This window comes from Dendrobium catenatum, unplaced genomic scaffold, assembly GCF_001605985.2.
Source record: "Dendrobium catenatum unplaced genomic scaffold, ASM160598v2 original_scaffold_260866, whole genome shotgun sequence".
Taxonomy (NCBI): Eukaryota; Viridiplantae; Streptophyta; class Magnoliopsida; order Asparagales; family Orchidaceae; genus Dendrobium; species Dendrobium catenatum.
Window position 1 is genome coordinate 51,599 of NW_021579265.1, and position 26,418 is coordinate 78,016.

The following is a 26,418-nucleotide window of genomic DNA, read 5'->3' on the forward strand; positions in this document are numbered from 1 at the left end:
GGGAGGGAGATTAAGGGAAGGATGCTTGGGTGGATCTACAAGTGGAGGTACTTTGGCTGTTGGAACGGGAGGTTGACGGAAGAGGAAAAGTTATCGGCAGCAGGTTTGTTGTTGGAGGGAGAGCGCAACTCTCTTGGTACCAGTGGAAGGATCAGAGGAGGCTATTCGGAGCTGGGGAGAATTCAAGACAGTTTGTTAGAAGCGTTTCCAAACCGATCGGGGGGAAACTTCTACGAGCAGTTCTTTTGCCCTAGGACAAGAAGGGGTCTGTGGCGACTATCGAGAGAGAGGTTTGAGCATTTGGCCGCAGGGTGGAGCGCTTGTCCCGAGACAGGTGCTGGATGGGAAATTTATGAAGGGGTTAAGACTGAGGTGTCGAGCAGCGGTGAACGGTCCTAATGCCCAGGACTAAGGGAGGCCATGAAGCTTGCACAGTTGGTCGAAAATCAAAAGAAATGGAGAAGGGGAGCGGGAGTAGTAGTAGCTCAGGAGGCACTTACAGGTGGACGACTACCCACACTAGCCACCAAGGAGCTTCTCAGGAGGGATGAAAAGAAAATTCCAAAAGGAAAAAACACAGTAGGAGAAATGGGGGACAATTCAAGAGGCTCCTGACAAGGACAATGCTAAGAGAAAGGAACGAAAGGGCTGTGTTTCCGATGTGATGAAAAATACATGTCAGGGACAAGTGCAGGATGCGAACTATTCAAGTTCTCCTCATTTGCGAAGACGAGGAGAGACGAAGAGGGTGGGGGAAGCGATTCAGAGGTGGAGGAGGAAAAGATGCATCTAATGTGGCAGAAGTCTTCTCAACTCTGTAATGTGGGATTCATCGAGTCACACTAATGAAGGTGAAGGGAGATTAGCTGACCATGGAGTCGTGGTGTTGATTGATAGTGGGGCAACCAACAATTTCATTTCGCACCCAGATTGTGGAAGGCTGTTGGAGATGAAGTTAGTGGAACTGGGCTATGGGGTGATGATGGGCACTTGGAAGGTAGAAATGAGAGAGGAATCTGCAAAGAAGAGTGGTGCTGAAAATCCCAAGGCATACAAGTGAAGGAAGACTTCCTTCCCTCTGGAACTGGGGAGTATGGATGTCATCCTAAGGATGAAGTGGTTGCAGACTTTGGGGGAAACCAAAATCAATTGGGGCCAACTGCGGATGGAGTTGGTGAAGGTGGAAGGAAATGGTGATTCAAGGGGATGCAGGACTGACCAAGGCAGGGGTTTCTCTTAAATCCCTAATCAAAACAATTCAGGAAAAGGGAAAGGCTACTTGGTGGAATTACACCGACTAGAGGGAGTGAGTGTGGAGGATGGGGGAGACATACCCCTCTCTGTGCAGCCCTTGATCGAGGAGTTCGAGGAGGTTTTTCAACCCCCCTAGGGTTGCCACCACCCAGGGAGCAGAAGCACGCCATCACATTAAGAGAGGGAGTGTCGTCGGTCAGCGTGCGACCTTACCGTTGCCCTTAGTTCAAAAGGATGAATAGGTAGAAAGTTAGTTGATCAGAGAAATGCTGGAAGCAGGGATCATCAGGCCTAGCACCAGCCCGTTCTCTAGTCCTATTCTATTGGTAAATAGAAGAAGGATGACAGTTGGCGGTTTTGTGTAGATAACAGCGCACTCAACAAGGAAACGGTACCTGATAAGTTTCCCATACCAGTGATTGACGAATTTGTTGATTGAATTGAGTGGAACGGTGATTTTCAGCAATATCGACCTGAAATTGGATACCATCAGATTCGAATGAAGAAAGAAGATGTGCCCAAGAAGCTTTTAAGAACTCATGAGGGCTCATTATGAGTTCCTGGTGATGCCCTTTGGCCTCACCAATGCTCCAGTCACTTTCCAGGCACTCATGAATACGATTTTCAAACAGTATCTGAGGCGATTTGTTTTTGCGGTATTCTTCGATGACATCTTAGTGTATAGAATAACAGAGGAAGAGCACTGGGGGCACTTGAAAGAGGTGTTAGAGGTTCTCCAGGAGCACCAGCTGAGGGCTAACTTGAAGAAGTGTTGCTTCGCACAAGCCAGTGTGGAGTACTTGGGGTCATGTGATATCTAAGGAAGGGGTAGCAGCAGATCAGTCAAGATTGAGGCCATTGCTTAAGTGGGCCACTGCCCAAAAATCTAAAGGAGCTGAGGGGATTCCTAGGGCTTTAAGAGTACTACAGAAGATTTGTGAAGGGATACACCACTATAGCTTGGCCACTCACTGGCAGTTGAAGAAAGATGGATTTCTATGGGGGGGGGCAGCAACGACAGCATTTGAGCAGTTTGAAGAAAGCTATGACCACAGTTCCAGTCTTAGCTTTACCGAATTTTACTCAGGCCTTTATAGTGGAGACAGATGCATCAGGATACGGGCTGGGAGCAGTGTTGATGCAGAGTCACAAGCCCATTGCATATGTCAGCCAGGTGTTGACTGCCAGAGCCCAGCTAAAACTGTCTATGAGAGGGAGTTGATAGCAATTGTTTTGGTCATCCAGAAGTGGCGTCCCTACTTACTTGGAAGACATTTCATTGTCCAGACACACCAACGAGCTGAAATATTTGCTGGAGCAGCGCATGGTAACGAGGAGCATCAGAGGTGGTTATCCAAACTGCTCGAGTATGATTTTTGAGATTAATACAGGCCATGGGTAGAAAATAAGGCAGCAGATGCTTGTCCAGGTGCATGGGTTAGCTGCAGACAGTGGCTGTGTCAATCCCAATGATGCTAAATTGGGAAGCCATAAAGGAGGAGAGTGCTAAAGACGAGGAATTAAGCAAGATCAGAGCTGACTTAGTGAAGGAAGAGGGAGGCCATCCAGGGTACTCGTTGGAGGAGAGATTGTTGTATCAGGGGAGGATTGTGTTCCCAAAACGTCAGTACACATCCACAATTGCTCCGGGAGTTCCATGGAACTGCAGTGGGAGGTCATTCATGAGTGCTAAAGACTTATAGGAGGCTAGCGGCAGAGTTGTAATGGAAAGGTATGCATAGAGATGGGAAGAGATGGTATCCAGGTGCGAGATTTGCCAAAGAAATAAGTATCTCGTGATGTCACCAGGGGGTTACTGCAGCCATTGCATTACTAGGACGAGTCTGGGAGGAGATATCTATGGACTTCATTGATGGGCTACCCCGATCTGAAGGATTCACTATGATTTGGTGGTAGTGGATAGACTGAGCAAATATGCTCACTTTATTCCTCTACGCCATCCATACACCGCGGTGACAGTAGCGTCAGTTTCATCAGGGATAATCAGACTACACGGGGTGCCAGAGGCGATAGTATCAGACAGAGATAAAGTGTTCCTCAGCCATTTCTGGAAAGAATTGTTCAGACTGTAGGGGACGGTGCTAAAGAGAAGTACGGCTTACCACCGACAGACGGATGGCAAACAGAAGTAGTCAATAGGAGCTTGGAAACTTATCTTGAGATGGCTTCGCATCAGAAACACCCAAGCTATGGGCTAAATGGCTATCATGGGCCAAGTACTGGTACAACACCTCTTTTCATTCAGCCTCTCAGATGACCCCATTTAAGGTGTTGTACAGAAGGGATCCGCCCCACTTGGTGCATTTTGGGAGTAGCAGCAACCCGTGTCTTCAGTAGAGGAGTACTTGGAGGAGAGGGATAAGACACTGGAAGAGTTAAAAGAGCACAGTTGAGGGCTCAACAGATTATGAAGAAACAAGCTGATGGGCATCGGAAGGAATAAGGATATTCAGTTTGAGGTGGGCGAGAAGGTACTTTTGAAACTCCGCCCATATCGACAGAAAACGATCGCCAACCGGAGGAATGAGAAGCTTGCTCCAAGGTATTTCGGTCCTTATGAAGTACTGGAGAAAATTGGAGCCGTGGCATATCGTCTGAAGTTACTACCGACAGCGACAATCCATCCAGTTTTCCATGTATCCCAGCTAAGGAGAGCCATTGGAAATTATACTACTAGTTCTGAGTTACCAGGGACATTAACAGATGAAATGGAAATGATATTGGAACCTTTGGAGCTCATGGAGGTTCGTCAAAAAGCAGATGGAGCCACAGAAGTCCTGATCAAATGGAAGAACCTCCCTGACTACGAAGCCACGTGGGAGCCATACGAGCGGATGAAGCAACAGTTTCCTGACTTCCACCTTGAGGACAAGATGGTTCTTTGGGAGGGCGGTAATGTTAGACCGGTCCAGAGAAGACCGGTCCAGCCGGCCCAATCCATTGGGCCGGCTCTGTTCGTTTACGGGAGAAGAAGACGGACGGAAACAACAGGGAGCTGGAAACCGCAAGGAGGCAATCGGGTGGGGTCCACTTGCTTTTCAAATTGAATCTTGGAGCCAAAAGGAGTGGAAGCAAGGGCAATTAGGTCCTTTTATGTTATTTTTGAATTGTATGCTTTAAGTAGGGAGAAAAGGATAGATTAGGGTTATGTTGAATTTGCTTGAAGTTTTTCTTGTTCTTCTTTGGTGGCTAGGCTCTAGATCGAATTCTAGAGATTGGGAGAGTGCGATCCTCCTCTCGAATAGAGAATCCTTGTATCTTTGCTACTTTCCTTGCATCTACTAGTAAAGTACAAGCTTTTTCTCCACTATTTCTCTCAGATTTGCTATTTTTTTCCACTATTTTGTGCCAATTCCTGCTGTGGACAGCTGGTTCTCATTGTTTCTTGCGTCGAAAGTGGTTAGGAAATACTTGAAATCAAGTATTTCCTATCATAATGTATATAATGGAAACTTGATATTGTCTACATGAACTTTGATGTTTACTAGAAACTTTGTAGTTGATTGAATGAAATATTTGGGATGATTCAATACAATTGAAATGGATCTCCATGAGTTTGGATTATATTGCACCTTTTGGTTTGAGTTGGTTTGGTTGAGTTTATCGCCCACTCTTTTCAAATAGTTGGAATTCCACAATGAATGTTCCTAGTAGAATCAATCGACTTATCATACTCGCCTTTGCCATGTCTTATACTCAACAAAGATGGGTAATTGCAGGTCGTAACGCTACCCTTTCATAATCTTTTACCACTAATTTTATATATCCATATAATTATGTCTTTTCCTATCATTTTTGTTGCTGTCCAACCCACCTAACTTATTTCTCCATTACCTTATCTTAAATAGAAGCTACACCTAAGATCCCTCTACTTCCTATGCCACATATCCATCTTACTATTCTCATATCTTCAGCATTCAAATTGGCCACAATGGATTTACATATTAGATATAGTTAAAATAGGTCTACTATAATCTGATCAAATTGCGAGATAAACAAAGATTGAGTATAGTTTTCCATTTTGAATATCTTGCAAACTAAGCAATTTGATTAGCATTTAATGCATATAAATGTGCATGTTAGCAGTTAACAGATAACAGATCAATGCGTAATTGATGAATACATCTGTGTTGCATGCACCCATATAAAGATGCATGCACCTGTATATGTTGGTAATACGCATTAAGTATAGAGAAATAAGAAATCTAATTTTCAAATGTCCATGTTGTAAACGGAAATATAATGTGCATTCTTCTTAGCTATAGGCTGCCTTCGCATGCTTGCAGAGCAGTATAAACCTGCCAAATAATCTTGAGAAGAGGTGACAATAAGAAATGCAAAAAGGACAACAAGACATACTTTGCTGCTCGAAAGAGAGTCACTTTTCGTTGGCTTCGGAAAGAAGATTTATTTTTTATGTACAACTCTCAGTCAGAGATAATAAGATAGGCTTAGATGCTTACACTGGGACTACTCTGGTCCCATAAGTCTTGTACACATTCCCTTGTTTCTTTTTATATCTGCTACGCTGAGGATAGTATGACTCCCACAGCGGCTTGTGCTTAATAATGGCATCTTGTATGCTATCAGATTCATCCATCCAATGCTGTAAATTAAGTAATAATATGTTATTCTGAAATAATGCATAAGTACATGCATAAAGAGAACCGGTGTGCTGGTAAATCCTAAATATAGAATGTAATGAAACAAAATGAGAAAAGGATAAAAATAATCCCTTGACTTTTCATAAAAGACCAAAATGATCCCCAACTATATTAAACAATCATTTTGGTCCATCAATTCTTTAAAGAGGAACCAAAATAGTCCCATGGTGGGACTATTTTGGTTCCTTTTTAAGAACTTGAGGGACCTAAATGGTGATTTAATATAATTGGGGATCATTTTAATCTTTTATAAAGAGTTAAGGGACTATTTTGATCCTTGTCCCAAAACAAAATCATATGACTGGACTAAGTGTATCATCCTCTAACGATCACAAACCTGACGATGGAAAAATTTGCTCGAGAGTGAAGGATCAGCAACCTCTAGTAAACCAGCAGCAAGCATATCAGAAGAACGCTCCATCTCCTGCAACAAACCATATCCAAAGAAGATTTTAATAGGACAGTCTGTAGCACTAAAAAAATGCATGTTGTGGCATGTCCGCAACTCCATCAACCTTAACATATATTTAACATTTGGATGTTAATGGAATGGAAAAAGATCAAGATTATTAGCAGACAAAATAGTTACAAGAGACTTCATCATGAATCTTCTAGTGAAAATACATGCAAAAAGTAGGTGTTCAGCCAAATCTCACACATTTTAAGATGTAGATATGTGTCATCAAAGTTCTATGAGTAAACTACTACATATTTAAGATCTACACACAAACAAGTGGAAGTTAGAAAGTTATCATATATTGTAAGAAGTTAATAAACTAATGGCTTAATAAAGAGTAAGAATGTAATAATAATGGTTAAAAATATTCAACAAAATTATTAAACATTTTCAAAAAGAGTACGATAAATGTAAGTTTGGATCCTCACTACAAAAAAAAAATCCCCATTTTAATGACACTTGTAATTTTAGATGAGTCAGTGAATTCACAAATTATACTTCTATAATATGTGCGCATATATGAATTATTAAAAAATACACAAATTTTAACAAATATAATATATTTTCTATTATAATCAGGTGTTTTTTGGGAAGCATTCAATTTCTACCTCATTTGGTATACCAAGGAAGTAGTTTAATTAAAATAAATAAATAATTTAAATGTAATTAAATAAAATTAAATAATTATTAACTTTTATTTCAAATTCTATAATAATATATATATATATATGTGTGTGTGTATTTAATCCTCTCATAGTATTTTACTGAGGCTCCACTAAAAAAACCTATAACAACATCCACTTTGTGCGATACATCTTGGGAACATCTATAAATGTCGTGCACAAACACATGAGCAGAGGAGAAACAGACATACTGAAAAATGCAGAGAAAAGAGGATCAGTTTATACTAAGTTTTTCAAATGATATAGTACATTGAATTTGCAAGATAGTCCATCTAAATCTAGTCCCTCCTCTTTCTCCCACATTGTACCTCTGACATCTCACCACCTATAGTTCCTTAATCTTAATCTACACTCTTAAATATACTCGGTCATCCTATTTTCAAAGATAATCAAACATACAAGAGTCATCCTCCTAAAAGACAATCTTCTTCCAATAGAAAATGAAAAAAAAAAGCCAAGTAATGGGTGTGCATTGCCTCTTGTAATGGAAGGAGTTCATTCACAACAACAAAGAATACTCTATGAGGATTCACCCAATAAAATGGGATTGACCCATCAATCAGGTTAAAAGAAGGAAAAACTAGATGTATTGATAGGAAGAACAAGAACCAAGAGAGACAAAAGAAAAAAAAGCCTTTGAGGCATTATTTCTAGGCCAGAAGTCACATTGCTTGCTCACTTACACGAAATTAAGAGGCAAATCAATCAACTTCGATAGCAAAAACAAACAAAAGGAGAAGCAAGACACCATTGAATCAGTCAAGGAAGGCCTTTGACACATATCCTCAAAAAGGAGTAGTCTCATAACACTTCGAAGAGATTTGTGGTGATCACCGATCCCAACAGCAAAACCTTGCCTAGACCGATGGCCATCGGACAAAGCCATGCACCATTTGATGGCTTGGGAGAATTCTCCTTAAATGACCACACCTAATTTGTTTCAAAGCTATGCACCTTTGTTGTGACAGCATGGTACTATAGCATTCCTAGATAGGCAAATCATGACGTTTGAGAAAAGAAAAAACCTTAGAAAAGAGGCTAATACACTAGATATTACTTTCCTAAAAAAATATGCATAAAGTAGGAAGTCCAACATCTTACCCATGTTTTGAAATATGAAAATTTAGGCTATAAGGTTCAACACTATTAAGTAACTAGGTAAAAACAGTGTATTCAAACACCTAGCATTTTGAGAACTTGGAAATCAAACGGAAGGAGAAGCAACCAGCTGTTGAAGTTTGATGTGAGAACAAACAATGAGTTGAAAGGTCCTAGGCCAACAAGAGTAGTTGATACCATAAATTTGATTTTGATGCCAACGGTGGAAAAGGATCTCTAAGTCCTTGAAAGGAAATTTAGATACATTATTGAGAAGAGAGTCGGAGAATGATGAGTAAATTATTTGAGAATGGATAATACAGAGAAGTGTCATGCCATAAGTAGGAATGTAACATGTGCAGGAGAAACGAGCAATTAAGTGGGTACACAAGCAAAGCATAAATTCAAGTACACGTCAGCAAGATCAAACAAGCAAGCTTGAACATGGACACATACAGACAAGATTGTGTGTGAATGTAGTTACAAACGAGTGAACAAATAGAGCAATAGGTTGCCTGCAAGCTAGGGAGTCAGTGATTTGCATGGAAGCAATGAACTCACATGCCTACAACGGGATTGGCATGATGTAATGGACTTACATGTTTGTTGCAACAAGGGCTCAGGAGAGATTCAAGGAAGAAAAGGGTGTGCAATTAAGGTTACGCTAACCATGCTTTCATGGCATGTTGGGGGAAAATGATTTTTGTGAGTCTTATTCACTAGAGAATCCTTATAATAGGGCGGACAAATAAACTGTCTAGAGGTACAATAATATAATCATAATCCAATAACAAAAAATAAAAAGCTTTTCTGAAGTAATTGTCTAATGCTACATGCGGTTGCAAGTAGCATAGGAAGAATGACGTGTTTGATTTGCCAATTTGCATGTTATTCCTATCACAAAAGATGAACTGTTTGTAAAGTGCAATAAGAAATTTATATTCTATGCTTCAAATAGTTTTTCATGGTGAGTGACAAAAGAATAAGATTACCGATGTTGAACAATATAGTAACCAACGGATGTTCAAGCTGATTGACATAGCTTTGTTAATAATAACGAACCATCTAGCATGAAAACTTTGAGATAACAAAGCAACTTGGTTTCAGATAATTGCTAACCTCTTTAAGGATTGCTCCATCTAAATATGTTCTAGTATGAACGTGAAACCGTCCATCTTTCTTTGTCTCTTGAAGAGAATGACCTCGCATAGCTTTTGAAACTGCAATTGCTAATTTTTCATGGCGATGCAATGCATATGATCCACTGAAAAGGATTACTTCCTGTCCAGTATGTACCATCTTCTTTACCTAAGAAAAAATAAGCATTCAGCTAGAGAAGCAAGAAAGAGAGCTAGCACATATACCATATCCAAAATTGAAAGCTCCAAAGGAATACTTAGGTGATATTTCATAATGATATTTCTCTTATTCAAAATGGAGTCCCACAACTTTTGTTTTAACTCTTAGAAAGTACAATGTTGGAAAACATGTAAGCCAAAAGTACTAAATGTTTTCTTACACGATATTCTAAAATACTGAAATGTAAGAAATTTGTGATATAGCATGGCTGGTTGAAAAATGTGCACTTAGAGATTACGCAGCAAGAAGTAATTTTGACAGAAGCAACATAAGTGGAGATAGTTGGAACACAGCGTGGTTCGTTTGAGTACTAGAAGTAAAATGCTTTAAGCACAAATTTTGATGCACAAAATTGATGAAAGCAATGCTGCATCAAATAAGCAAAATTACTCGTGAATGTGAGAAAAGAATGGATATTTATTATTTTAGAAACAGCTGAGAAATCAAAATTTTAAAAATTATCTTGGTAGCGAGGCAAGGGCTGTATCCTACTTAGAGCCATGTGATTTTTCTTCTTGAAAATGGGTGCACATAGTTAATCAATTATCCTAGCTCTTAACATGTGACCTATAAATATTAAAGGATCATAGCTATTGACGAGCTAAAGTCTACATATTCATCAAACTGGTATCTCAAACAGAATGATATAGCAAAATTGTTTAAGAAACTGGACCTCTATACTAGTTAGACAACTTCATGCTCATCAGGTTGTAGGAATCTTATTGAGGTGGTAACTTGAATTTATATTATCCAAGCATTTTTATTTATAAATTTTGAATTTAAAGATTGAAAATTTTCTGAAACATTCTTCAATGAAACCGAACTATCATATATGATTTTATACCATGAGCAATTGTTGACCTACGAATATATATGCCACAAAGCACAACAAATCAAGTTAGTCGAAATTAATTCTAATAACAATCGTCGGATGCAACAGAGCGGATCTCCCTCCCTCTCACGCTTTGTCAGGGACGAACACAAGCAGGCTCCGCCTTTCTCCTCCTCCCGCTCTGTCTGGGACGGGCAGACAAAACAGGAGAGCCGACCTTTCCCTCTTCCTTTCTCTCTTGGAGACTAGGAGACCAGCAGGTCCACCACCCAAATGCTCCAATCCGGTTCTCACTCGCGCGAAATGAAGGATTTGATGTGAAATTTGGAAGGATTTGAGATGAAATCTCAGCCTTTGATTGAGAAACTTGATTTGGAGAGTCAATTTAGCCCAAATCAATAAATTAGAGTTGAAATTGAGCCCAAATTGGATTCGACTCTGTTAAATCTCAACCTTACGATCCCGAAGACATCCACGGCTGTGAACAGTAATCCGTGGGAGGACTACAAGGATTGCATTAATTCCTCCCATTGATTTAGGAATAATTATATTCATATTATTATAAGAGTTATTTGTTTCCTTATTGATATACCTTGTATAGATCTATAAATAGGGAGTAGATTGCTTAATAAAATTTAAGCTTTTCCCTCTCAAATCCTCGTTCTTAACAGACTCAAACCGATTTGGGTCGGTTTGGGTCCGATCAAGTTAATTTTGTGAAATTAATATCGAATAGGCGCCGAATTGCGTCGAATTTGGTTCGACGAGGCTCAATCGGGTTTGATTTGGATCGATTTGATTTTAATTTAATTAAATCAAATTTAATTTAATCAAATCAAGGTTTGATTTGGGTCAATTTTGCTTCGACGACATTCGATCTAATTGACTGAGTGCGATCGAGACCAGTCGGGCTCGAATCAGCTCGATCGGGATCGGGTCGACATAAAATAATTGTCAACAGGTAAATTTACTCAATCCTAAGCCAAATAATTGCTATTATATGCTAAATGTCTAGCTTCTAATGACCAGACTTAATCAAAAGTTATTTCATGTCATCATGAGGAATAATTAACCAAGGGGCTTGTGCCTATAGAAAAACTGAAAATAGATCTTCAAGTCATCATGGCAAACTCAGAGTGAAATATTTAGGTAATATTTTATTTACAATCCAATTTGTCTTTCAAAAATTTAACTCGAAACACCAAACTCTCAACAAAATTGGCGTGTGAATTTTCAGAGCCCACAACAATCAACTACATTCTTCTCTTCTTCCATTCCCTCCTTCCAACTTCAAATTCACCTCATCATCTATATTCCTTTTTCTATAGAAATTTGATAAGTCTTGAAAGTTAAAACAGCACCCTTGACATATCAAAATACTAGCCTATTTTCCTACAAGTATTTTCATAATGAGGGTGTCTACTACTAATGATGCATGTCAAAAACATCTTATAAGATGAAAAGGCAAATCTCCATGTGAAGAATCATGAATCTCATTACAAGAACCATAATTATGCCTAGATTTGTTGGAAGAATGCCATATAAACAATTAATCAAAGTCTTTTTTTTCAAGTCAGGTAAAAATGGCGAGGATCTCAAAATCTAGAATAATAATTGAAATTATGAAGTGCCCGTGTATATCAATTTTTGGCATTTTCGGTCAGCTGAGTCTGCTGGAGTCCCTAATTAAATTTGATTAAGCAGGTATCAATGTATCATTTATTTTTATAAATGACAATGATGAAACACATGTCCAAAGTGTATTGTATTGTTTCCTGCAGCATCTCAACCGCAGAAATATCAACCTGTGGTTTCTTATCAACAGGTGTGACTTCCTCATATCCAATATTGGGATAAGGCTAATAAAGGTATGATGAGATGATGATGATGATAAGAAATCAAATTAAGCTGCCTCCGAATTCAATCAACAGTGTAAGATAATGCATTATAATTGAACATCATTATTGGCAGACACAAAAGCTAACAGTAGGCTGAATACAACACAGATTTAACCATTTTGCAAGACTAAAGCATCCAGTTACTCGTTTACTTATCCTTTAGCTATCAATTCACTCGATTAGTAATTTTTAATCCACTAAATATTGAACTAAAAGATACAGGAAGTTGTACAATTAAGGTGGCAGCTTTAAACAAGGAGACAATTTATATATCCATATGCATTACCAAAATAATCATAACCATCACATTGAAAGGATATATGCCAAACCTCTTGCTCAATTGCTTGAATATCTATGCTGTAATTGTGACCAGGTTGAAGAATGTTGTATCTATTATGATTTTGCAATATTATTATAGGTATCAGCAGCCTTGTGGTTAAATCCACAGTTTCATATCTGATGGTTGTAGGACAAATAAAACTAATCAGTACGCAGAAAAAATCATTCAAGAAACTGATCAATATGACAACCGGAACAAATATTGTGCAATGCAAATGAAGTGATGAGTTAACAATAAAAACTGAGGTCCATTTGCATTAAGGAGTACTTCTGGGGGTTTCTGCATAAATATAATAGGAACACAAAAATCAATGTATTGCGAATAGAGAAATTAATGCTACATCAGATACATATATTTTGGGATGTCATTATTTTTAAAAGCCAAAATATCCAAATCTAACAAGATCAACCACTGGAAACTAAATCAATTTGATTCAGAGTTCTCAAGTTTAACAATGCAAGTATTTGGGGAATGTTAAGATAAAGCAATACAAAGAAAAAGTCAAAGAGATATGGTGAAATGTCAGCCTATTTCAGCTTTTCCACTTCCAGGCTCATTTATTTATACTACGTGAAACGTTCTACTAGCAAGTTGCACCGTTTAGTCCACATTCTATTCAAATGGTGAGAAAATAAAAGGGTTTTTGTCAATATTCTACAACAGTGCATGTTAAACAAACATAAGCCAGCCATTTAAGAATATATGAAATGAAAACCTGATGTCTGGCGCTATAACATGCTCAATAGTAGTAGAAACCAGAGCTCCGAGGTGTCCCATCAGCAGGTCATTAGTGTAACCAACATTAACAGCAGTTGAACCCCTTGGAAAGATGATACTGGACAACCGAGGCAATGTTCTATAACTGACACTGCCTTCTTCAGTTTCTATTTTCCCATATGTACAAGGGCCAGCTGATAAATCAATCACAGCATATCTGCAATAAGTAGATAACACATAAGTTTCCTGGAAGATTGTGACATAAAAGAGAGAAATGGTTCAGCCGGAACTAAGAAATAAATAAAAATAAAGAGATTGTTTGAAGTGCGTGAAGACATGCCAATAATTGAACCATGTAAAACAATAGAAATAAATAAATTGTGAGTTACACTTTGGCCTTTCACCGGTGAAGGAAAAATAGAAACTTAGATTTATACAAAACATGTTGACGTGAATAGAACTATATGAAGTTTCAAAGTCCTTTGATAATCTTTATACTAACTTGTGGGGTAGTATTTTATCTTGTTATCTTATTATGTTAAAAAGCAAGAACAATGATACAATAAACCAAGCAAAAAGGCCAGAGATTACTTACCGTCCAGAGCTCAACCAAACTTGAGAAGCCCCTCCTCCATTGTACCTATAACGGTAAATATAATCTCCTTCTTGACTTTTCAACTGTTCATCAGTAAGCTTCTCTATTCTACTGTACATTAGACTGTCAAGATCAGTTTCTTTGTTCCTAGGATCCATTCTAACCTGGAAAATGTAGATATCAGAATTGCACAATAAGAATTAAGGAGATACAACAAAAAATAACAGACAGTCCTCAATAAACTACATACTAATGACGCACAAAATTTATTACCTGGTAAAATAACACCAAAAAACACATAGTTCTAAGATGAAAATATCCTTACTTAGTACCTTGTCAAAGTTGGTGAGAAATACTGCGGTAGGTACAGGCCTGTCCATTTCTTCAGCGGATCTGCCACTTTCCTCGTCAAATAAAAAAGAGTATAATTTTTGGAACATAGGCTCCACCATAGTGGCTTCTATCTCAAAGAGAGTAAGCTCCCTTCCATATTCATTCTGAAAAAAATAAATAATCAAATTTTCAGATAACTCAATAGTATAGAATCGCTGCCTTTCCACCTCTTAAAAACAAGTAAGGTTAGCTAACAAATATAGTAACCTCTCTAGCAGTTCCGGCAGCGATCATTGCATCCTTTAGAGCCTTTTCAAGGGATATTAATTCTGGCTGACCAACCTGCAGTTGCAGAAAATTAAGAATGAAATGAGAGATTGCATGGAAATAGAAATCATGATAGTAATAGTATACTTAATAACTCAGGGCTGATATATGTTAAGTTCAAACCATCTGATTTTGCCATATCACATTCTCAATAACACGTCATAAAACGGGAAACATTAATAAACAAAAGCATATATATTATTAAAAAGTGCTCACGAAGCAGTTGAAGAAGGAAAATGTGTTTCCACAACAAAGCAAAAATACATGGGATGTTTATGAACGTTCAAAACATAATTAAAGTAACTGGACTTGAAATAAATGAAAGAAAAAAAAAAAGGAAAAGAAGCAATTGTGGAAAAAATGGTACGTTCGAGTAAAAGTTGGCAAAACAATACACAAGCTACAATCTCAACGGATATTATTTTGATCAGCATTTAGTTAGTAAGCACCCAACCAATATTTTAAAAGGTCATGCAAGGCAAGGCATTTTCCTATGATGAGGCAGAGCATACGTGTTTAGATATGGAGCACAAAACTCAGGAATTTTTCATGTTTCATCTATATACTACTGTATAAAAGGAGCTTGTAATTTCACCAAAAGAACCATGAATCCAGCCCTTAATATCACAAATTTTTTATTCTATTTAAAATTTGAATTTTTCGCCTAAAAGAAATTCCATATATTTATGTTTAAAAGAGCTTCCTGATAAGGAATGCCATATATGTTTATGAATAAAAGATTTTTTTTACTTCCAAAGTTCTCTTCTCGACCACTTTGTATACTTTTTGCAGTACTTGAGGAAGGTGAATTACGGTGGACTAACAACAGCAAGCAAAGAAAACAAACATGGCATTGGACTGATTTTGTGATTGGTGATCTAGCAACGAGCCAATAACAGAAGATGATAGAATGCAAGTAGCATTGAAATTCTTATTTTGCTTATTCTCTCCCAATGAATTCGTATTTTTATTTAACCCTCAAAAAAATTATAATCAATCAATGAAAAATGTACAAAAAAAGGAATCGTAGAATATTGCTTCATTAAAAAAGTTCGAAAACTAAATACACGAGCAAGTTAACTAGATAGGATTGAATCATGAAGCATTTGCTTGATTTGAAACATTTTACTTGAAGCCCGGTAAATCTTAAAAAGAGTTGATATATTTTTTCTATTTTGTCCCTCCAAGCATAGAGAATTTGAAACATTTGTCTAGTAGTTCATCAGTTCTTCTGTACTTGAAATGCTGACATTAGAGTCAACGAATTGAGATCAATAATATCACCAACTGTAAAACGATCCTCAAAACAAATACCTATGATGGAATTAGATCCTTGGTTTTGTGTACAAGTGAGGGACTGATCACCACCATTGGGTTAACATCCAGGAATGGTTTTGAATCCAGGGAAGGATTTGAATTCAAGACAAGGTCTAAAGCTAATTAAAAATTGTGTACAAACTAAATTCAGTAGTCATATCTGCAACCATGATGTCAGCTGGTTGATTTTTATCAATAGAATGCTCCCCTCCATTCTAATTACCAGGAGATTTCCCACAATTCTGAGTGTGCTTTGAAGCATCCAAAATTTAAAAAAATAAAAATACAAGGACAATGCTTTCAAATTCTACCTCCTACCAATTACAACTCTCCAAATGGATAGTAATGTCCATTTTAACCAGGACCTTAGCTACCAACGGGCTGTTAAGCTTAATAGTAGCAGCAATGACTTGAAGTGATTTATAAAAAATTGAGCCAAGAGAAAACAAAGTGGATAATCCGTGACGCATGAAATTAAGAATATGTGTGGCAGGATAAGCTTCATTCTAATATAAAATGTAATAATATATCTTGATAGAATTTTTTCTAGCCTTAAGGCCTTACATTTTTCTATGAGAGGCGATCTAATTGTTCAAGTGTGAGGCTTACTTAATCTAGTGACTTCTCTTAATTTTTTTCATATTTAGTTTTAACCACTATTTTTTTCTTCATTATTTCTTTTCTAATATTTTAATGATCATCATGAATTAAATTGGAATCAATATCAAAGCTACTACATCAACTGATCAACTTTGAAGTAACCAAAGGTATAAAATCCTTATTCATTTTTTTTTAAGTTATTAAATCTTCATGTTGTCTTCCTTCTTTTAGGGTTTTCATTTGCCATGCCATCTTCACCGAAAAAATTCAACTTCCTATTCTTTCTTTATCTAATAAAAAAAGAACTCTCGGCCTCAGTCAGTAACTTATCTTATCAGTAATGATCACATTCTTTCAACTTCATGAATGGTTGAAAGTTTAAATCCAAATTTATCTTGCTTTGCTATCGTACTCAAAAAAACCTTTTCCACCTAAGAAAAACCAATTAAACTTCTTTTATCCAGTTAAAATCTAACGAAATACTAAAAGTCATCAAAAAACCTTATTAAATCCTAACTTATCCTAACCAGTCCCATCTTATACACAAAAACAATAAAAATTCCCGCTCTAGCCAATGTGGACCCCATGTTATTATAAAATAGTAAAATATATATATATAATGGAAAAGAAGAGGAAATTTTGATGAACAACATGATGTCCATCTAAACTAGTCAGCCACTTTCATCGACAAGCTGGTCAATCCATTTTTTAGCCTTCGTTTTTGCTCACGGGTCATCATCAATGTCATCAATTGCAAGTCAAGGTTTTATTGTAATTCATGCAATTAAGGTATTTGATTTCAAATTTAAATTGTGGTTTAATTTTTTCTATCAATTGGCAAATATGAAATCTGCATAGGACTAGTTCTAGGAAGCTTCACTAAAATAATTTGAATCATATTGCATGCCGAGTCTCTTATATTTTAATATGATTTAAATATGCTACCAACTGCATGACAGCTAGGATTTCATTTACTTTGTCATGATTTTAAATTGCATGAATTAATTGGTACTTCATAAAACCTGAATTATGTATGCAAATACATTCTATTGTCAACATTGTAACTTGATCATAAAATTGTCTATGCATAAGAAGTGTGATTAATCATCCAATATGATATCTACAAATCATTTTCATTAAAACAAAAACATAACATCGTTATGACCAAAGATACATCAAATTAAAGGAATGATACTCTTAATATTTCATTTAAAATATTAATAGATGTAAAAAATTAACTAAATATTGAATAGAATTAAATATAAATGTTACAATGGTTCAAACTATGATAGCAATATTGATATAACTCATGTTACTACATTTAACGAACAATAAAATTCTACTATTTTGATAGATTGTTCAGCAGATTTATACAATGTTTGTCAAAGCACCGCATAACTAATGAAAGTTGCATATTGCAATTGTCTAAATTAGTAAGTTATGCTCAATTATTTGGGCAAAACGTTTAAATGATGTTAATTTTATATCTAAAAGTTCAAACAAAATTTAAACGTAAGACAAACAAATATATTTATCACCATCACACTATGGGCGATCAATTAAACAACTTTAAACCTTAGGCCAACTATATGTGTGACTCAGTACTTTGATAAGTTTAGAGAATTATTCAAAAGGTGGTGTTGTTTGAAGAACCATGAATTTCTGCAATTTGATTGATTGATGATCTCACGACAAACATTTTACGCCTACAATATTCTGGATGTGAAAACTATTGTTTTTCATCCAGCACTTTCAGAGGAGTAATGTCAGATATTTTTATTATAATTAAAACTAATATTTTGGATGTGAAAACTATATTATTTTTCATCTTTTTTTTTTAACTATTATTTTTCACCTACTCAGGATTTTTAATTTTGATTAGGTCTGAGATATGTTATAATTCCGAGAGATAGAATCTCCTTGTTCAAGTGCGCGGTTTATTTATATTATTACATTTTTAGTATAACCTATTTAGTTTTATCAAAATTTTCATCTACATGTTTGTTACCATATTTTCTAATTCTTTTATTGACATACTGTTAGTTGTTCATCAATCCAGCAAAAAAATATGTATCATGAATCACTACAGTATCATACTGGGTAAACAATATCATGGACCACTCTAAATCATACTTGGTGCTAAAACAACATTCAACGGTCTTATCTCCCTTTTTTTTCATGAAAAAAACACGCAACAAACAAGCATACGAAAGTCTTACTAGACAACATAATGTTTAGTATTGTTCTCATCCAAAGAAATCAAAGGAGATGAAAATTTAAAGTGTCCAAGAAGGTACCTGATAACACATTATTTTGAGATTATTATGTTGTTCAAGAAGATAACTATTGAAGTTTTCATGCACAAAATTAAATAGGATATGCAAACCAAGATGTAACACAAGCTTTGCAAGATAGTCTAAATGCTTGATCTTCTAAAGAAACTCTAATTAAACCAAGAGAGTGTACATTGAGCAATCTACAACAATGACATATTTCATATCTGAATAACAGTAATAAGGCATGTTATTAAAATATTTTTATGAAGAGGGAACTTACAGGAATTGCGTTATATACGATATGATGCTCAATATCAATAGGTTCTCCTGTTTCAAAGCAAGAGGGCCGATGTGTTGGGAAGCTGATTTTCAAGAAATCCTCCAGCTTCTTTGCATCCAATGAGTACCTATATCCTCCATCACCATCAAAACCAACAAGGACAACATTAACCTCAAGAGGGACCTGAAATGGGACCTGCAAGATATTCCAACACAATTAGATCCAATAACTTCTCAAAGACTAATATTTGTGCGCACAACAATCATCTGAAACCAACAAGAACAGCATTAACCTCAAGAGGAACCTTAAATGGGACCTGCACGATATTCCAACTCATGGAAATCCGACAACTTCTCAAGAAACATTATTTTGTGAATAGAAAAATCATATGAAACATATGTTTAGAAAAATCATATGTTGGAACCTTGTGATCCTTTTCTTTAATTAGAATCCTTAGGTCAGTGTAGAAAAATTTTTAGATCAGTTATGCCATGCAGCAAAATTACTAATAAATCTTCACTATATTATAAATTTAGTCATTTCTACTAACATTCATAATGAAAACACACACTCGATGGCCATGATGGGTATTTTTAGTAATACTACAGTTAGAAATTTGGTGCTTTTGTTCATAACTATAGCTACAAGGTTAAAGTAATACTGTGGTATGAAATTCTTGTTCTTATTCTGATAAACGAACGAAAAAACGTATAGCACTCGTTTATGAACTCGGGAATTTCCTCTCTTCCGATACAATTAACACGATTATGACATTTATGTTCGTTTTCTCCCTCTCCAAATGCAGAAAACCAAAGTAAAATCCCTTCCAAGAACCAGGGACAAAGAACTAAACAATAGAAGACTGTATGATTCATTGTTTTTGATAGAAACTCATTAAAATTTCATCGTAAACTATCGATTTTAACACTGGAGGCTTTAATCAGTTTGAGAATCGATAAAAAAAACCGACAGCCGAATTCAGAGGAGTTAACACACCTCTGCGCGAGTGTGAAGCATTCGGCGGATATCAGATCGGACGCTCTCCTTCACATCGTGGAAGGCGCTGTGGTGCCAGTGCGGATGACCAGGATCTCGCCGGAACTGTTGACGAGCCGATTTGCCGGTGGAGAGGAAGAGGCAAAGCAAGAGAACAACGAAAGCTTGCCGAATATTCAAACCCATATGCCGTCCACTTTGTCACTACTTTGTGCGGTATGGAATTGATATTTTATGCATCCGGACTTGGACAACTTCAACAGTATCAGCAGTTAGGGTTTTGATCGCTGTACTGAAAAGAAGAGGAAGATGACCGACGAAGGAGACTACTACTCGATTAAAGCCGCCGTAGTATTATTATTTTTTTAATTAATTTTCTAAGGCTATTGTATGCTTAAGTAATGTAACAATTAATTTTTATTTATTGATTAAATAAACAAGTAAAGACATTTATTTGTAATAATATCATTCATTTTTTTTAAATATAAAAAAATTGTTATAGTTTTTTTTTAATATTAAATTATTAATGATTTGGTCATACTTTTTAATAATTCATTTTAAAAGGATAGCAGTTAATTTTATAATGTCAAAAAAAATATATGATATATTTAAGAACGTAAACAGGTTGATTCGATGCATGCGCCTAATGCACGCCCAAAACATCCAATCAAGGGTAGGCCCGACTCGAGCTCTAGATCAAGTCAAGCTTGTGTATTGAGCTCGAGCTTAGCTTGCTAAAATAACTGTTAAGCTCGAGCATGAGTCGATAGCTCATTAGAGAAAATGGCATCATGACATAAGATTGTCGGAGTAGCATCAACTAAGTGATGGTTTGTTGGAGAAGGCATATATGATAAAAAGATCTTTTATTTATAAGTAATATTATAGATTAAAAAAAAAATTCAAGAAGGTATGCCGATGAGATAATCTTGATGGAAGTTAGCAGTCGACATGATCCTCATTAAAAAGGCCCCACAATAGTAAGCGAAGAACAAAGATGCCTTTGAGCTAGCCTCGATGAGACGTTAGCAATGAATATGATCATCACTAAAAAGATCACATAAGAGCAAGTGACTATAATGATATCAACTCGTCCAAAAACCTCAAAAGGGTTAAAAGCTTTATAATGTACATTTCTTTAATTATCTAAAATCTTAGAAAATACATGTTTTATGGAGTCTAAAAAAATCTCAGAAGACTAAAAGCCTTATAAAGTACATACTTTTTTGCACTTCAAAAAAAATCTAAAAAGGTTAAAAGCCTTATAAGATACATATTTTTTTAATTTAAAAAAATCATGACAAGTTAAAAGCCTTAAAAGACATAAGTTTCTTTTATTCTAAAAAATTATAGAATGTGAAGTCTTAGAAGGTATATAATAAAGTACTTAAAGTGTATTTTAAAACATCATGATATAAATTAAAAAAATGAATAGCCTCTAAATCTTGCATAATTATAATCAAATCAAGCGTCTCGATGAGACAAATTCTACAAGTTTAAGATCAATCAATTTTGATGTTGTAATTAAGGGGATTAGTATGGGCTATTTGATGGAGTACTTTTTATTTTAGAAATATTTAACAAAATAACCGTATTAAAAAAACTATAAATAAGACACCATTTTTCTACTGGAGAGAGGCACTGGAGCTGTAAGATTTGAAGAGCTCTATTGCCTTGCTCACCATCAACAATTGTCGTCACCTTCGCATGACTCGTATCATCTGATTATTGTTGCTTGACTAGTAACATATGATCCATTTATTTGATTTTCTCTATCCGATCATATCACCCAACCTCTGTTATATGTCATTACTCAATTGATTGTGTGTGATCATCACCACCTTGCATCATATCTTTTGTAATATCTATAACGAAAATAAAATAATAATTCTCAATTGTGTAATCTCATCTTATTTAATTATAGGGAGGAGTGAAATCTTGTATGTTTACTATATGGTGGATTATTTCAATTGAACAAGCATCATGATTTATTTCTTTTTGGGTTTTTTAAGCAAAAAAAATTTGGTGTCTCTTGCAACTTGTATCGACGCGCATGATGAATATTTGCACAAAACTAATGTATTAAATACACTTTATTTATCATCATAAATTTTCTAGTACGCAACATTTTTTTTTTTTTAAATTTCTTAGGAATGTATTTAACAAACATCAATTATTAACCAAACTTATATTCTTCATATATATAATCTCATCTACCCTCATTTTCATATTGTGAATCCACGACATTCATTGAACATGATTGAAGTAAATATTACTCATCACAAGATTCTTTGTATTGTTCTCATGAATCATGATTAAACCATTGCATGGAGATTTTAGCAACTTGTTGTCAAATTTCATTGATAAACATGTTGTATGGTCCCTACTTAATTCTTACTTATATGCCATCATCAAAATAAGCTCGTCGCACTCATTTAGTCAAAATAAGCTCATAACACTCATTTAGCCATGATCATAAATTATGAATACAAGAATACCATATAGTTTCACTTCGTAGCATAATAGATGTAGCCTCGAAAAATTATTAGATGCAGTATCGGACATATTCGGAGGTCAATTCAGATGCGCCATGTCACCCAATGCACAGTGTCTTGAATGATGTGGCACATCGGATTAGTCTCCGTATGCGTTCAAACATCGCATAGAATAATCTCTCGTGGGCTTGAGCTAACTTCGATTATAAATCATTAACATGAATGTGTTAAAAATTATGACAAATTGGCCAACCGATTCGCAAAAAAAAAAAAAAAAAAAAAAAGAGCATCATAGCCCCATGGCGAACAACAGAAGAAGATAAACCTGCTACAGAATTCATAGAGATATCGTCCCAAATCTGCATAAGAATAGACCATTGGGTCCCCCTTTGTTAATATTTTCTATGTTTTAACAAGTGTTTGGGCCGAATCCCAGAAATCCATTAGCGGAATCCACGGTAATACGAATCCCCTGTTGCTGTATATTCCCCAGAATCGTCAGATCCGACGACGACGCCGCGAATGCTAAGCAGAAAGTTCCTGCGCCGTCCACCGGAATCAGCAAATTTCTCGCCGGTAAAGTCAGTTCCGTCCCTCCGACGAAGTAGAAGCTCACTGTCGGAACCCGCACGCTCCCGTACCCTCCCAACGCGTAGCACGTGTCGAATATCGACACTCCCGCCGCCGCTGGCAATCTCGAAGCCGCGTTAAATCCTTCTCTTAAAGCTCGATACGCTGCTGCAGGCAGCCGCGTCACCGCCGTCCCCGTATCCACCACCGTCCCGCCGCCACCTTTCTCCGTCAACTCGAACTCATCTTCTCCTACCGCCGTCAGTCTCGCGCCGCCCACTCCCAGACCTGTGAGGCCCACGTAGTAGAAGCTCGGGGCCCGGGGGTTGCGGAGAAGTGGGACCCACACCGCCCCAACTTGGACGGCCTCGCTTCTTCCAAAAACCATTTCCCCTGCCTCGGATCCGCTGCTCGGAAGGCAGTAGGCGAAGGAGCCGCCAGCGAGCCCGCCGAGCTGGCTCACGAATGATAGTGGTCCCCACCCGAGACCCAACAGCCCCGCCGCGCCGACAAAAAGGCCGCCGTTTTGGCGGCCGCAGCCGATAGCCACTTCGCCGACGGCGATGGCTTCGAATGTTAACGTCTCGAGGGCCAGGGTACCGCGAGTGTACGACCCGTCGCCGTACGCTACTTGGTAATGACACTTCCCATCGTCCGCCGCACCGCCGCCTCCGCCGCTGAGGAGAGCGCATATAGGGGAACTGTAGGGAATTGGGGAGAAGGAAGTGGACCGCGCCGGGTCAAAAACCGGGTCGGATTGAGTGTAGCATTGCGAGCAAGGTTGACATTGAAGCCAAATGACGTCACTGCCGGAGTCAACAACAAGATACTGCTCAACCGGCGGGGTGCCGACGCCAAGACGAACTAGGTACTCTCCGGTGCCTTGGTCGAGGCCGGAGAAGACGTCGGAGGTGAAGTCGGTAAGTTGGTAGTGGGGTGAAACGAGGCGACGGTGGAGGGCGGCGACACGCTGGAAGTCGCGGCGGAAGAGGTCGGAAATGCTGTGGAGGTGGTTGGGGAAGATGGAGTCGCGGTGGTGAAGCTGCAAAGAGAGATTGCAGACGGCGGCGGGGTTCGGAAGGTGGTGCGTGGATATCTTGGGAGGGCGGCGGTGGGTTGAGGAGAGGAGTTCGTGAACGTTGAGGTAATCGAATTCTAAGCCTCTGGAGCGATTAAAGAGGGATATTAGGTGTATTAAAAGCAAGCAAGTAAGCATAGCCATAGCTATAGCCAAAGCTCTCTCTCTCTCTCTCGTAGGTGTTGGAGCGTGTTATAGAGGAAGGAGATAGAAGACAGAGAAGGTGGAGGATGTTATTTTGGTGATATGATAGATTTAGTGAATGAGCCTTTGGTAAGACAAATTGATGACTATTTGGCCACTATTAACTACTTGTGAGATATAATAGATTTAATTAGTAAGCTTAAATAAATCAATTTTTATGTTATGCTCTCTATTTGTGTTGTGTGAATTATTTGTTAAGTTCAATTTCATCGTTATAAAAATATATAGCATCAATATCTCCCTATCTTACAATTTGTTTGTTAGAAATTCTTTATCATCAATTTAAAATATTTTATGTATTCATTTTGATAAAATATGCATGCACTTTTTTTCTAAATTTAAAGATTGTAGTTGCAAGGATTCTCATAATTAAGTTACCCTCTCTCTCTCTTCAGAGAAATTATGTGCGAACGTTAAACGCTGTCCGGTGACCAACTAGAATGAGCCATGTCAGTACCAAATTTCGATACTGCTCGGTACCGCTTGGTATTGCTGAAGTGGTTCATTCTGGTTAATCTCCAAATATAAAGCTACGTTTAACATCGGCACAAAATAATTTCTCCTCTCATAGACACATTATTATCAACAAATTGAGCCGAACAAAATGATAATATTAGTAATATTCTTTATTAAAATTATATCAAAACAACTTTCGATCATGCTTATTTAGAACAAAATCAAATCTTGTCATCCCTATTCATTATTCAAATGTAATATTATTTCAAAGTAACACTTAACACTATTTTTAATATATAATTTTCATAAAAGATTTTTTTTTTTTTAAATATCCATCGGCCAAAATTCTCAATTGGAAAATATGTTAGTAACCTAAATTATTATTATTATTACAATAATTTTCTAGTGAGTCAATCTACAACTTATCCATTAAAAGGGTAAGGATTTAACAATCTATTGAATGAGAAATAATAAATTTTAAAATAACCTAAAAACATGAAACCAAAGAAAAATAACACAATTTGGCATAAACTAACAGGAGTGAGGAAGAAGGTTAGATAGGGGCTTTGGGTTTTGTGCCCCAAGACAAAGAGGCATAGAGCTAAAGGAGAGGATCATAAAACGGATAAATTATTGTGTGCGGTTCGGATTCCTATCATCATGCGCCACATCATTGAATGCACTGGGCCCAGAGTGTATTTGATGTCATGACAAGCTGTAATTGGAATCCGAATGCATTTAGATTCCACACACAATAATTTCTCCATAAAACAAGGGCTTCACATCAGGTTGATGAATTTATTCAAAGTATCGAAGGATAAAATCCATTAGTGATGAGGAAATTTTTCTCATTCATGCAGAAAATTAAATGAACCCACTCACCAACACTAATCAATATATGCTCCATATGTTTGGTTGCCTAAAGAGTAAAGAGTATGAATTAAGGTAGCATGAGATTGCTCACGTGAGCTTCTTATAAAGTTAAAGCTGATGACATTTCATATCTTTTGATGCCAAGTAAGTAACTTAAAAGAGCACTCGGTTTTATGAAAGCTATAGTGCTTCAATAATTGGAATGAACAAAGAAAGCTATTGCATGCCATCCAATAACCCATTTGGTGATAACTCCACTTGTGCAAACTTTAATTCATTTCATCTTTCAAGCTAATTTAGTAGTATTAACACAATACCACTCTTCATTAAACAAATTCAAATTATTTCTTCCATGATGTGGACATTTAATTATCACTTTCACATCACATCTTCAGCGAGCTCTAACATTTTATTTGTTGTTGGTATTCACTTAAACAATAAAAAACAGTAAGCACTAATAAGGATTTCCTGATCACTTTTGGAACAACTAATCCACTCATTAGTGTAAAAGGTGGAATTATTAGCATGGAAAGGTTTCTTTATTGCAATAAACAAAAGAAACATACCTTTCTAACTTAAGCCACTATCAACGCCTTCAAATAAATTAAAAGAGAAGGCTCTGTGAATGGCAGAAGCAGCCTATGCTTCAATCTGCACTGGTTGAGTCATAGTTAAAGCTACCACTTTGCTTCAAT

General features: G+C 36.8%; 2 protein-coding genes across 3 annotated transcripts in view; both read right to left on the reverse strand.

The window, feature by feature from the left end:
* LOC110102055 overlaps nt 1-20,418 on the reverse strand; it is a 33,211-nt gene extending 12,793 nt beyond the window's left edge. For both annotated transcript variants that reach the window (XM_020830223.2, XM_020830221.2), the window contains exons 1-10: nt 20,048-20,418; nt 19,052-19,246; nt 14,519-14,593; nt 14,251-14,415; nt 13,919-14,082; nt 13,322-13,540; nt 12,596-12,722; nt 9,297-9,485; nt 6,277-6,363; nt 5,739-5,881 (exon numbers count right to left, since the gene is read on the reverse strand). In XM_020830223.2, the coding sequence (XP_020685882.1) occupies nt 5,739-5,881; nt 6,277-6,363; nt 9,297-9,485; nt 12,596-12,722; nt 13,322-13,540; nt 13,919-14,082; nt 14,251-14,415; nt 14,519-14,593; nt 19,052-19,246; nt 20,048-20,233 (1,550 nt within the window). In that variant the 5' untranslated portion in view covers nt 20,234-20,418. The remainder of the gene's footprint in view (nt 1-5,738; nt 5,882-6,276; nt 6,364-9,296; nt 9,486-12,595; nt 12,723-13,321; nt 13,541-13,918; nt 14,083-14,250; nt 14,416-14,518; nt 14,594-19,051; nt 19,247-20,047) is intronic.
* A 2,529-nt stretch (nt 20,419-22,947) lies between these two features.
* Nucleotides 22,948-24,554, reverse strand: LOC110102058 (protein ASPARTIC PROTEASE IN GUARD CELL 2). The gene has a single exon (XM_020830227.2). The coding sequence runs from the start codon at nt 24,332-24,334 to the stop codon at nt 22,952-22,954; it is 1,383 nt and encodes a 460-aa protein (XP_020685886.1). The 5' UTR covers nt 24,335-24,554; the 3' UTR covers nt 22,948-22,951.
* Nucleotides 24,555-26,418: the final 1,864 nt, after the last annotated feature.

Excerpts from the sequence above, each read along its gene's own strand:
- LOC110102058 (XM_020830227.2), bottom strand. The coding sequence starts at position 24,334 with ATGGCTATGCTTACTTGCTTGCTTTTAATACACCTAATATCCCTCTTT.